Source organism: Stegodyphus dumicola, chromosome 1, assembly GCF_044657685.1.
Source record: "Stegodyphus dumicola isolate Sdum_Otavi_A_Nest chromosome 1, ASM4465768v1".
NCBI lineage: Eukaryota > Metazoa > Arthropoda > Arachnida > Araneae > Eresidae > Stegodyphus > Stegodyphus dumicola.
Genome location: NC_140768.1, coordinates 54,741,813 through 54,755,246, shown reverse-complemented (window position 1 = coordinate 54,755,246; position 13,434 = coordinate 54,741,813). Strand labels below are relative to the sequence as shown.

Here is a 13,434-nt window from a genome sequence, read left to right as displayed (position 1 = left end):
CTGACCCAAGGTGAGTATCATTAAGGTGGTCTACTACAGCAGCATTACAATACTAAAAATTTTTTTACACGCAGAATCGCTAATTAAGAAACTATGTTGCGTGCAATTTGGCAGAAATATAAAGCAATAGGTCAGTTTTCGAATCACAATGTTAGAATCAGGTTTGAAATGAAATTTACTTAAATATTATATTTTAAAAAAATTAGTTTGAAATACGTAATTTTAATGTGTAGTTTGGAAAGCCATCAATAGATGGCGCTACGAGTTAAAATTTAACATTGTAATCTTATTTCTGCAAAAATTCACGAAGTAATTGATTTTGATATCAGTTATAAATCATATTTTTTTCTAAATAATATTTAGAAGCGTTTCATATATTCCTTTATACACAGTTTTCACTAAACATTGTCAGCTGTCAGCAGAATGACGTTTACGGCAACCCTATTGCATTGCTATTCCGCACTCGTTTTGTTTACATTTATTTGTACTGTGGTCAGTTTGCAAAAAATATGCGAAAATATCAAGGACGACCGAAAAAACATCCTGGTTTTAATAAAAGATCCAGAATTCAGCGTAAACGTCGAGCTCAAGAAAAAAATATGAAATTAAATTCCCGAGATGTGGAAGATTCCGAACAAGCGGATGTTTTCGAAAGGTGAGAAATAATTTATTCTTTATATCGACTACCCCGTGTTTATGATTTCGTAGTAAGTTAATTCCGAAGTAAAATATGCGTATTTTTTTTATTGAAGGTCAGAAATTATTGATACAACTGCATCTGTGTCAAAGGAGAATCATTGCCCGGATGATTTTTTTACAAAGTTTTTTTTTTTTTTTTTTTTTTTTTTTTTTGTATGTGTGTGTATGAGGGGATGCTAATAATTGTTCAATTCTGTTATAAGAATTTATTCCTCCATTCACACTAAATTGTTGGGAAATATTGAAAGGGTAAATTCCAATTCACAAGGAATTGCTGAAATAATTGAATCTTTTCAAAAGTATGAGCATGTTCTTGCGATCTAAATTGAATTCACCATCATTACGTGTATTATTGGAAATTTTATAGTCATATGTTTGCTACGAAATGCTTTGTCAGTTACCTATGGTATATTTTAACAGGTGTATGCACATTTATTCATGTGCTCGCTGTTCAACTTGCTTTTTTTTATTATGTCATTTACTTGGATGTTAAAACTTTCTTTTAGCGTTGGAACATTTTATGATCATTTATTAAAATTTATATATAAATATATATTATTGCTTGTTTATTTATGGTTCTGTGTATTTGTCATGTATGCATGTTGTGAAGTGTAGTTTTTGAAAAATATGTCACAAATGTTAAATTCCACCAAAAGCTGAATTGAATTGATATTGGGATGCAGGTAATTAGAAAATATCTGCTGTGTATTTTGAGCGTAAACCAAACTAGTGCCAAGAATGGGACCAATACGCTCAGGCTTGCTTAGCCTTTTTGCCATTGTCCAAATTGAATTATCTCCAGTATAAAGGGAGTGAATGCTTTCTCTGTATAACATTAAAATATCCGTCTGATCAAAAATCTACCAATAAGAAACTTTTCATATGTTATGTGACAGACTTTCTGCAAACAGAAGTCCTCAGCTCTGTTCTTGTACATGTTTTTTAATTGTGGTTCAGATGTGTACTTCTCAAAGGAATTCTTCTCATAGGAAGATTATCTGAACATTTAAAAACTATATTCTGCTTTTAGGGGCCTAATATTTTATGCCCCTAAAATTAATATTGAAATTTCTAAAATGTTGAAAAATATGTCATCTGGATTCTGTACAAAAAATATAATCCCCTTTTTCATTTCTGCATTTGCAATTCCTGCATTTTCTTTATTCCTACATTTTTTAATTGGAAGGAATTTCATTCGCAGAGCCCTCTAATTTATTCTTACAAATCATGTAGTAATGTACCATTTTAGATAGATATAAATAACACATTTTGTAATTTTTCTAAACTGTGGTTATACAGCATGATATAATAGCTACACAGGGTATGGCGAAACAGTATACAGCAATATCTGTCGCACTGTCTGAGATGGGTGGTAGTCATACATAGCTTAATGATTAAATTTGTTATGTGTTATTTATTTATTCATGTTTTTTTTTTTTTTTTTAATTATGTTATAGCAGTTTATTTCTTTCATTCTTAGGTCCGGAAGTGAAAAATTTGACTTTTCTACGCCAGAAGTTACAGCTAATGTTCCTAAGACAAACCAGGCTTTCCTGAGGTAAGTTGGTTTATTTTTAAAATAGATATTAGCTGTGCATGATATTACAGTTACTTAATTATGGTTAACGAATTATGTATTAATTTAGAAGTCAAGCAACCAAAATCAGCGTTATATTTTCAAATAGTGAATATTTCAAAATATGATGCTGATTTTTGTTGCTTGACTCTCAAATTAATACTTGGTCGGTGTGTTATTGTATCTTAATTAAACTAATTATGGTTCTTTTCTTCTCAGTTCTGATCTGGACATTTCAGTTATTGACTCTGACGTAGAAGGTAGAAATACAAGCTCTCTTTTGGGGTAAATATGTATTTCTCTATGCCAAAATTAAAATGTCATCATTTATGTTTTTCTTTTATGGTGTTACATTATGTTGTTTACATACTGATAGCTATTAAAACTGTTAAATATAATATTGTAGCTATCAAAAAGAGGGGGATGAATTTGATTTGTACCAAATTTGGACGTTTTGCATGAAAGAACTTGAAAATAAAAGATTTTTTTTAAAATATATTCATTGAAATCAGTGAAATTTTCAGTCGGGACACTGAAGCAAATGAAAATATTTTGGGGTTTGATTCTTTTGATGGGAGCCTCATCAATAAGCCTACTATCTTTTTTAAATATTGCTTCTTTTTCATTGTTTTCATGATGTTTTATGTTCCCTTCATGAAAGAGATTTTTAATAATTTAAATTTTGTTAATAAAATATAACAAAATGAAATCTGTGATTATGTGGCTGTTATTTTTTCCATATATATTTATTTGAGGAAAACCACAAATTTTATTATTTTACAGAATTTTTAAGAAAAATATAAGGATAAAATTTTTTAAATAATTCTGATTACTACCTTTGCTTTCCTCTCATAATGTGCCTCAAATTAGAGCAATTAGACAACAAATTTAAGTCGTGATCTTTTTTTTCCAAGTTTTTTTTTTAGGCTTAGGAGTATAAATTGCTTATCCCCACAAGACAGTGCATCTTCTTAGTATGCCATCCTAAGGCTCCGTTCACATGATGGTATAAATGTCATAGACGCATAATCATAAGGCACAAAATGTGGGAGTTCCATTCACACCTGCGAGAGAGGGTCTAAGCCATAGCCAATTAGAGAAGCTAAATTTGTGCATGCATGTATGTGTCTACAGCTTTCTCTCTCAATAGGTTTTATGTATATGCTCTGATTGGCCAACTCTTATATCAAGTCGGCACAAAGTTGAAAATTTCAAGCTTAATGCCCAAACTAGTTTTTGTGACATAGCAAGGTCTGACTACAAAGCGTTGTTAGTTGGGAATTATGACATTTATACAACGGCTTGAATAGAGCCTTAGAAAGCCATTTGGTAACTGAGTTATCCACCATGAAAGAGTTATTCTTGCCCCTCTGAATTCAGTGTTTACTGGAACACGAACATTTTATACTCAGGTGTAGAGGCCCTTCATGTGAAACCTCCGGCACACAAAGTAGTGACTAATATTGCACGAGCAAATGACACTGCGAGCATGGAAGCAGCAGTTGTGAAGATGACTAATCTTCTTGTAGTAATATACTGGTAATCCAGTGTATTATTATTGTTAATTTATTTGCTATCTGTTGCCTAAATTTCCTAAACCTAATTGCGAATGGGCTGCCTGCATGGGCGTTTTCATGGTTTTCCCCGTGTATATGAGCCATTTCCCTTAGAAAGTCCTCCATGAAAGGATTCCTCCTCTTAGGAAGATCAAGTGCTTTGCTGTCATCAAATAAGCCAAATTTAAACCTAATTTGTAATATTTATATATATTAATTATATATATGTATATATATTGTATATATATATATTTTAGCTTGGAGTCTGAGCCTCTTCAGGAGAACCTTAATGATGAATTTCTGTGTCCTGATTCACCTTTAATTATCGAAAGGGAAGATCGACGAAAGGCAAATCCATTACCATCTGGCAGAACAATTTGCAATATGTCTTTTGTAATAGTGCAGGCTAGGACATTAGAGCAACATTCCCTAAATTGTAAATTTGGAGGATCATTTATTTTTAACAAAGTGATTCGACGTGGTCTTGTCACTACATATAACTATGTATGTGATAAAATTTTATGTGGGGAAATGGCAACAATTTGTTCTGATATGGAGAAAAGCAGCCTAAATCAGCTTGCAGTATTAGGTGCGTTATCTACTGGCAGTGGATTTTCACAAGAGGAGGAAAAGTTTAGCATCATGGAAATTCCGTATATGAGCAACTCGACCTTTGCTTCTTGTGAGCGAACTACTGGCAAAATAATACAGGGATGTGCACAGGAAACTATGTGTGCTGCTATAGAAGAGGAGAAAAGGCAGGCAGAACTTCGCAATAATAAAGATAATGATGGTTATCACTGTATAACTGTCATTGTTGATGGAGGTTGGTGTAAAAGAAGCTATGGGCATGGTTACAATGCTTCAAGTGGCATATCTGTTATTATAGGCATGGTCACCCAGAAAATTTTGTTTGTTGGAATTCGCAACAAAGTGTGCCTTATATGCAGTGCTATTGAAGATGGCAAGATGCCAAATAAAGTGCACCTTTGTTGGCGAAATTGGAATGGGCCTTCTACAGGTATGGAAAGCAGTGCCATTGTGGAAGGTCTGAATTATCTCCAGTGTGTTCACAAAATACGTTGTACTCGACTTGTTGGAGATGGAGATGCTAACACAATGGCCAAAGTGAAAGAAAGCGTTTCATATGGAGGACGGGTGATCAAAGTAGAATGCTCTTGAGAATGTGCTAACCATGCTGTTCGAAGATATCGCAGAGCTCTTGAGAAACTTCAGCAAAATACTGCGCGCTTCCCCGGGGCTAAAGGAATTGCTGCCCGTAAATTGCTGAAAATTAAAATGCCACTGTTAGTCAGAGGTGCTAGAGTAGCTATAAAAGCTCATGCTTTACCTAGCCATTATCAGCACACACAAGAAGCTATTGATGCATTAGTATCTGACTTGAGAAATGGGCCACATCATATATTTGGCAAGCATGATGCTTGTAGTGCTTTTTGTGCAAAGAAAGGTGCAGAGTTGGACAGCACATACAATGAAATTTTTTCCTCGGGTACGTTGCAAGCTATTGAAGCAGAAGTGGGAAGAGTACTGATATCGTGTAGCAGTACTCTTATTTGGAATGCCACAAATAATCCTGCTGAAAGCTTCATGAGTCAACTGTGTAAAACATCTGGTGGAAAAAGAGTTGATTTTTCCAAAGCTGGTGGCATGAACAGGCGTGCGAGTATTGCTGTCATGGCCTATCAAAATCCAGCACAGCAGTGGCAAAAAAATGCACAAAAAGCTGTAACAGGAAGTAGCCCCAGGACTCCAACTTTGAAATTCTTAGCTTCCAGAAATAAGCGCCATGTAAAACGTCTTGAGAGACGTAGACTTTTTGACACTGAGAAGAAAAAGAGAAATATGAGGAAAGCAGGACATATTCAGCAAGGTGGGGATATTTCTTATGGTGATTTTCCTGAGAAACCAGACCTATCAGATGAAGCATATGAATTGGCAGGTTAAAAATTTTTTTATATCAATTGAAGTTCCAAAAAAAGATTCTCTTGAGGCCGTAACACGTGGACAGTCATCATCTGAAAGATGGCGTCATGAAAGATCAAGAAGAATATCATCATCCTTTTTCAAAGATGTTGCTGATAGGCGTCCAACAACACTCAGTGCTGCTTTAGTGAAACGTATCATATATAATGATAACGTTTCAACTAAAGCATTAAAGTATGGCTTGGCTAACGAAGCAGTAGCCTTAAATCAATACAAGGAAAAGCACATGGGAAAAAACATCAGACGTTGTGGCCTTTTTATTGATCCTAAATATCCCTTTCTTTGTACTTCGCCAGATGGATTGATAGACGAAGATGGATTACTTGAAATAAAATGTCCTTATACAGCCAGATTCTCAGCGACTTGTCAGACTTTTTCAGCAAGCCTAATTCTGTTGGTCTTCGGATGGATGCTGATAATAATCTTTATTTACCGAAAAGCCACAAATATTATTTTCAAATTCAAGGGCAGTTAGCCATAACAGAGAGGAATTGGTGTGATTTATATATATGGTGCAGAGAAGATGCAATCACATTAAGAATACCCGAAGACAAAACTTTCTGGATCAGTTTAGTTCCAAAACTCGAAAAATTTTACGTGAATTGTATTCTTCCTGAGCTTGTTGATCCAAGAGCACCAAGAAAAATGTCTCTTAGAGAACCGAAGTATATTGTTGATGCTAGAGCACAGAATGAGAAACAAAAACAGGCCACTGCTTCTGTAAAACAAACACAAGAAAAAAGAGAAATTGAAATTTCAGAAGCAGATAAAATTATTTCATCTCCTAGAAAGAATGCAGGAGAGAAAAGAATCAGGAAACCAAAAATTATTTTTGATTTGTAATCAGTAACAAGCCAAGCCAGCACACCGTAACATTTTCTACGTCTGAATAAAAACTATGCCTGCAACAAAGCATTATGATTAAATCCATACCTAATTAGAATATTACCCCATTTCTCTAAAAAAAATATGTTCAAAAAGTCTCTGCTTTCAGTAATAGATATGTCTGATCAATTCTGCCATAATTCTGTAATCAATACTTGAAGCTAGAATCTCCTGTGCTGCACTGCCATTGCATCTCTTTTCTGAATGTTTCATCATCCACTTCTCATTCTAAATATTCCTGTGTGCTTTCATTTATAGCTGCTAACTTGTTGTGAACATTTTCTGCACCACATGTTATATTTTGCAGTGTAAATAACGCGTGCAATCATATATTTTGGTTTTAATCATCAGTAACTTTGGTAAAACTACATTTATGCAAAGAAGACTTCCATAAAGTCACAGTTTCTGTGAAAAAGAAAATAAGTTTGATGACCTCTGTCATAATTCAATAAATAATTTTTTAAAATAGCATCACCTGTGCTGCACTAACATTGGAAAAAATTAAAGTCATCTCTTTTCTGAATGTTTCCTCATGCACTTCTGTTTCTAAGTATTCTTGTGTGCTTTGATCCATAGCTGATAACTTGTTGAGAATATTTTCTGCACAACATGTTACACCTCTGAACTTAAATACTGCGGTAAAGAAGTATTTTGGTTTGAATCATGTGTAACTCCAATATAAGTCCATTTCTCCAAGGAAAACCTCCACAAAGTCACTGCTTCTGTAGAAAAATAAGCCTGATGAATTCTGACAATTCAGTAATCAATTTTTGAAGATTACATCTTCTGTGCTGCACTGCTATTGCAGCAAATTAAAGTCATCTCGTTTCCGAATCCACTTCTGTTTCTAAGTATTCTTGTGTGCTTTGATCCATAGCTGCTAACTTGTGAACATTTTCTGCGCCACATATTATACTTCGCTATGTAAACAATACCTGTAATGATGTTTTTCGGTTTCAATCATCAGTAACTTCTGAATAACCACATGTCTGTAAAGAAAACCTCCATAAAGTCACTGCCTCTGTAGAAAGCAAAACAAGTCTGATAAACTCTGCCATAATTCAGCAGTCATTTTTTGAAGATAATCTCCTGTGCTGCACTGCCACTAATTATTAAAGATAACATCGTTTCTTTTGCCCTACCGTTGCAGAAAATGAAAATCTTTTCTTTTCTGAATTTGTTCTAGTACTCATGTGGCCTGATATGCTTGTTCTCTAAACATTCCTGTATATTTTCTGTGCAGCTGCTAACTTTTTGTGAACATTTTCTCCACCATACTGTATACACCTGCTTGTAAACAGTGATAGCCATTAAGTGATGTACATCTACATATACTTAATTTGAATACAAGAAATAAATATATGTCTGATGAACTCTGCCCTAATTCAGTAATCAATTTTTGAAGATAGCATCTCCTGTGCTGCAGTGCGATTGCTGAAAATTAAACTGATCTCGTTTCCGAATGTTTCCACGTCCACTTCTGCTTCTAAATATTCCTGTGTGCTTTCTCCATAGCTGCTAACATTTGAACATTTTCTGCACTACGTGTTATACTTCACAATGTAAAACAATGCCTGCAGTGAAGTATTTTGGTTTCATTCTTCTGTAATTCCAGTATAACTCCATTTCTCCAAGGAAGACCTCCACAAAGTCACTGCTTCTGCAGAAAAATGTGTCTGATAACTGTACCATAATTCAGTAATCAATGTTTGAAGAGAGCATCTCCAGTGCTGCACGCGATTGCTGAAAATTAAATTGATCTCTTTTCCGAATGTTTCCACATCCACTTCTGCTTCTAAATATTCCTGTGTGCTTTCTCCATAGCTGCTAACATGTGAACATTTTCTTCACCACGTGTTATACTTCACAATGTAAAACAATGCCTGCAGTGAAGTATTTTGGTTTCATTCTTCTGTAATTCCAGTATAACTCCATTTCTCCAAGAAAGACCTCCACAAAGTCACTGCTTCTGTAGAAAAATGTGTCTGATAACTGTACCATAATTCAGTAATCAATGTTTGAAGAGAGCATCTCCAGTGCTGCACTGCTATTGCAGAAAATTAAATTGATCTCATTTCCAAATGTTTTGTCATCCACTTCTGCTTCTAAATATTCCTGTGTGCTTTTCCCGTAGCTGCTAACTTGAACATTTTCTGCACCATGTTTTTCTCAGAGTAAACAGTGCCTACAATGAAGTATTTTGGTTTTATTCATCAGTAATTTAAGTATAACCACATTTCTGTAATGACCTCCACAAAGTCACTGTTTCTGTAAAAAAATGTATCTGATGAACTCTGCCTTATTTCAGTAATCAACTTTTGAAGATTACATATCCTGTGCTCATTCCCATTGCAGAAGATATCTCTTTCCGAATGTTTCCTCATCCAGTTATGCTTCCAAATATTCCTGTGTGCTTTCATTTATAGCTGCTAACTTGTTGTGAGCATTTTCTGCACCAAGTGTTATACTTTTCAATGTAAACATTGTCTGCAATGAAATATTTTGTTTTTATTCATCAGTAATTTCAGTATAACTCCAGTTCTCCAAGGAAAAGCTCCACAAAGAAAGATCTCCAATACAATTATTTACATTGTGTATTCTGATAGGCTTTAGAAATTTTTGAAAGTATTGGAAATTAATAACTTGGCATCGAAAGTGAAATTACAATTGTACTGAGTAAAAAGACACGTTTTATTTACAGGAATTCTATTGGACATTGGGTATTTCCTGTATGCTACAACATGTGCTTTATAAAGCAAAAAGATACGTTGGATTTACAGGAATTCTATTGGACATGAGGGACTTTCCTGTATGCTACAACATGTGCTTTATAAGGCAAGGACATTGCTTAAGAGGGTATAGATATCGTTTGCGGAGAGGACTCCGAGACAGTGAGCGTTAAGTTGCTAGTTCCCCTCGCTTTGTGTTTCGCCTGATACTGCTATAGTAGTTTGGTGCACCAACTTCAGTTAGGAGCACTGTAGGAAGGCCTAGCATGCCATATGGTTTTATTGAATTTTTTACTGATTTCTGCATTATTAATGAGCAATTTTTTCCAGTTTATTGTTTCTGAGATCACAAACTTGGAATATATATTCGAAAGTAGTGGTTCCTCTCACTGCTGCTGAAGAATGTGACCTTGATTTCTTCAAACACCTTAAAATGCTTGCTCATAACGATTTCCTGCAGAAGCAAAAATGAGCATCCAGAGATGAAAGTTTCCAAACTCTTCAAAGCAAGCGGATAGCATTGAACAGCAACCTGGGGATGATGAAAGTCATAAAATCTGGTGACCCGACAGGCAAGAAAATTTAAATGATGATAGCTGCTATAAGCCGATCGGCGGAAGTTCAGATTCCGGCAATGAGCCAAGAAGAAATAAAACTATTTGTCACCAGCCAGAAAGAGTAAGGAAAGTGTCTGCTAACATGAGAATGAAGGTTTTTGATGCTGCAAAAAAGCTGATGGAAATAGAAATGCCAGTACCCAGCCTGACATTCCCCCCCCCCCCCCGGGGTTGACGTAGAGAACTCTGCGAAGCTACTGGCTAGGATCTGTATCTAGGCAGTCTCGGCCACGGGGGTATAAAATTTATGAACTTAGTGGTTCTGAAGGCTCTGGGAAAGGTCACTTATTGGCCGGCCTCGGAGTCTGCCACGTCCTAGCGCGGCATGGTACTAGTAGCCCGGGGGTTTTCCCCCAGGTTCGCTGGGTAATGTCCCGCTGCGACGGGCTCGCCCAAGCGACTGGTAGGACTTAAAGTCCTGTTAATTGTCAAAGGAGCAAAGTCAACAGGCATACAAAATCTAAAATAGCCGAGTTCCAAGCACCTCATGCTAGATTAAGTATTGTGCAAGTTGACCTGATTGGGCCATTACCACCATCTGCTGGTAGGACGTATTATCTGACATTTATTGACCATTTTTCCTGTTAGGGAGAAGTAGTTTCTTTACCAGATATCACAAGAGAAATGGTTGTCAAAGCATTTTACAATCATTGGATTAGCAGATTTGTTGTGCCTAGTTCCATAATCTCAGATCAAGGAAGACAGTTTGAGTCGCAGCCTTTCAAGAGCCTTGCAAAAGTATGTGGTGCTAAAGTTTTACGTTCCACTCCATACCACCCACATTGCAGTGGGAAAATTGAGCAGTTTCTCAGAACTTAAAAAAATGCAATAAAGGCTCACAGCAACATCAGATGGACAGAAATCCTTCTAGGATTCAGAGTTGCAATATGTCCTGATACTAATCACTCTGTAGCTCAAATGGTATATTTTATGCAAATAAGGTTACCATGTGAGTTTTTCGACTACCTACCACTAAAACTAAACCTGAACCATTTGTAACAAATTTACTGTCTTTTATGGATCAGCACCAGTTTATCAACTGCTAACAAACATAAAATATTTATGCATAAAGACTTGAGATCATGTTCTCATGTGTTTGTGAGAACTGATCGTGTGAAAAAGGCACTTGAATTTGCTTATTGAGGGACCATTTTTTTGTGGTGAAAAAATATGATAAATATTTCCGAGTCTTAATTAAGGACAGACAAGTTAACATTTCATTGACAGACTGAAACCAGCTTATTTGTTACTTTCGAACAAATTACTAGAAACAGTGACTAAAAATAAAAAACCATTTCACATTTCATGTACCCAAAATTCTGATATTGTACCTAACGTCAAATCTATTATTCTAGATGGTATGAAAATCAGAAAATGTGTTGGATTTAAGGACTAATGTTTTGTATATTTTGCTATACTTCATCATCTTCTAAATATTAGTAAATATATATCTGCATTAGTGATAATCAGCTGTGAGCACGTAGTGCACCATCTGCAACTCATTTGGGTATAAACTATGCTAGTGATTATAATGTCCTTGCTTTTTCCCATATGCCATATGTTGCATGAAATTGTGTTATATGAATCTAGCTTCCTGTGAGGAATTTCTGTGATCTTTCTAGTATGTATGGTCAAGAATTAGGCTTGTGATATACTGTCATGATTTTGCCCACATGTTCCCTGAATATACTACCATTTCCTTAGGAAGACTTCCAAGAAGAATACTGTTGTGAGTTCTAAGCCTAACTATGGTTTGGAACTGTTTATAATGAATTATTGGGATTCTGCACATGTAATGTGGATGCAATTCTATTTCCATTTAGAAGATTTTCTGCAAAGGCAATGCTTTAGCTGTGAGATAATTCTGTTTTGGAAATAAAACTGATATTTATTTACATTTGTGGTATTTATAAGGCAGTTTATCAATAGCAGGTAGTATCTTGCCTCTTTGCTTTGATCAGGGCCTGTGCAACCAGTGGTAGTCAAAATTTTATAATTTAGCAGAGGGCACTGAGCAGCAAAATTTAGAGGCAAAAAAATGTTCAGAACTTACAAAGACATCAGCCAGCAGAATTTAGGATATGCAGAGATTGCACTGAGTGGCAATAGTGCCATATGTTACATTTGCTATCTGCATTATTAATTTGTGAAACAATTTCAGCTGCTTGAAAATGCATTTTTCTGTTAGAAATTTGTATTTCTTGCAATTTCTTTTTTTTTTGGGGGGGTCGAGAATATGGTGTTAAAAATATTTTATCATTTTCTTTTTTTTTTCTTTTCAGGTGAAAATTTTGTGCATGATTTGGCTTTCATTGAGACGTCTCTGGGTCAGGAGTTACTAAGGAAGAGAAACTTACATGCAGGTTGAAGCATGCAGTGTCAAATGTATAAGGAATATAAAAGATGCTGTATATTAGTATAAGTTTGAATAACCATAATAAAAAAATTTCTTGAAAATTGTGTTTTTTCTGAGAGTTATTAAAATTGGAAATAATTAATTACAATATTTATGAAAATTTTCGAAAATAAAAATACAAGTAGTATTTAAAAAGTACTGCAAAACTCATTTTTAAGTCGAAAAATTATTCTCAGATGAAATTCTTTATGCAAAAGGATTCGATTATGCAAAAGGACTTTTTTAGTATTTGAAAGGTTCATTTGAACCCAACAACTGAAACTAACGTATCCCCAGTTTATTGATACCAACCATTTTGTTGGTATCAATGAACCCACTACTTTCTAAAAGCATTTCTGTCAATTACTAAGGGCTAATGAACAAGTGTTGAATTCTCAAGATGAATGTTGCCGAAACAGAAAAAAGTGTACTTCAGAACATTCTGCAGTAGCTCAAACAAAGTCACGGACCTCATCTATACTGTAGTCAGAGAGAAATTATTCCCCTTCCTTTTCTTTCAAAAGCTGAGTTTCCAAACGCACAACGGGAGGCCGTTGCTAAAAGCTGTGGAACCAGTTTTATAGCTATTTTTAGCAACTTGTGAGCTGTTTTTCAGATAACACAGTAAATCTCGGGGAGGGGGAATTTGAAATCATGATCACTGCCGGTACGGCAGAATTTACGTACAGCAAAATTGTAAAATTCAGCGAAGCATCAAGCAATAAAATTTTAGAATTTTGTGGGAAGGGCACTTGACAACAGAATTTATTGCGTACAAAGTCAGCAAAATGCATAGCGCCGTACCTGATTCATGATACAGCAGTATTCATTACCAATAGCAAACTTGTTTGAGGATAAGTTCGAAAAAATGTTTTCTAGTTGTTACCTAAAATCGGTAAACAATAATCTTTGAAAGATTATTCGATTATATCGTTACTAATATGGTAAAAATTTGAAAAGCAATCAGAAGCCG

The 13,434-nt window shown here is 35.1% G+C and overlaps 2 protein-coding genes across 6 annotated transcripts in view; one reads left to right on the top strand and one right to left on the bottom strand.

Moving 5' to 3' along the window:
- Window positions 1-13,434, bottom strand: part of Sil1 (Sil1 nucleotide exchange factor) — an 81,631-nt gene that overhangs the window by 10,188 nt on the left and 58,009 nt on the right. The gene's annotated exons all lie outside the window — the stretch shown is intronic.
- On the top strand, window positions 27-12,523 carry LOC146999087 (uncharacterized). 2 transcript variants are annotated; one of them, XM_085814692.1, is made up of 5 exons: window positions 27-655; window positions 753-821; window positions 2,180-2,257; window positions 2,495-2,560; window positions 12,349-12,523. In XM_085814692.1, the coding sequence occupies exons 1-5, from the start codon at window positions 510-512 to the stop codon at window positions 12,350-12,352; spliced, it is 363 nt and encodes a 120-aa protein (XP_085670818.1). In that variant the 5' UTR covers window positions 27-509; the 3' UTR covers window positions 12,353-12,523. The 2 variants fall into 2 exon arrangements, with proteins under 2 accessions (XP_085670818.1, XP_085670822.1); XM_085814696.1 differs by lacking the exon at window positions 753-821.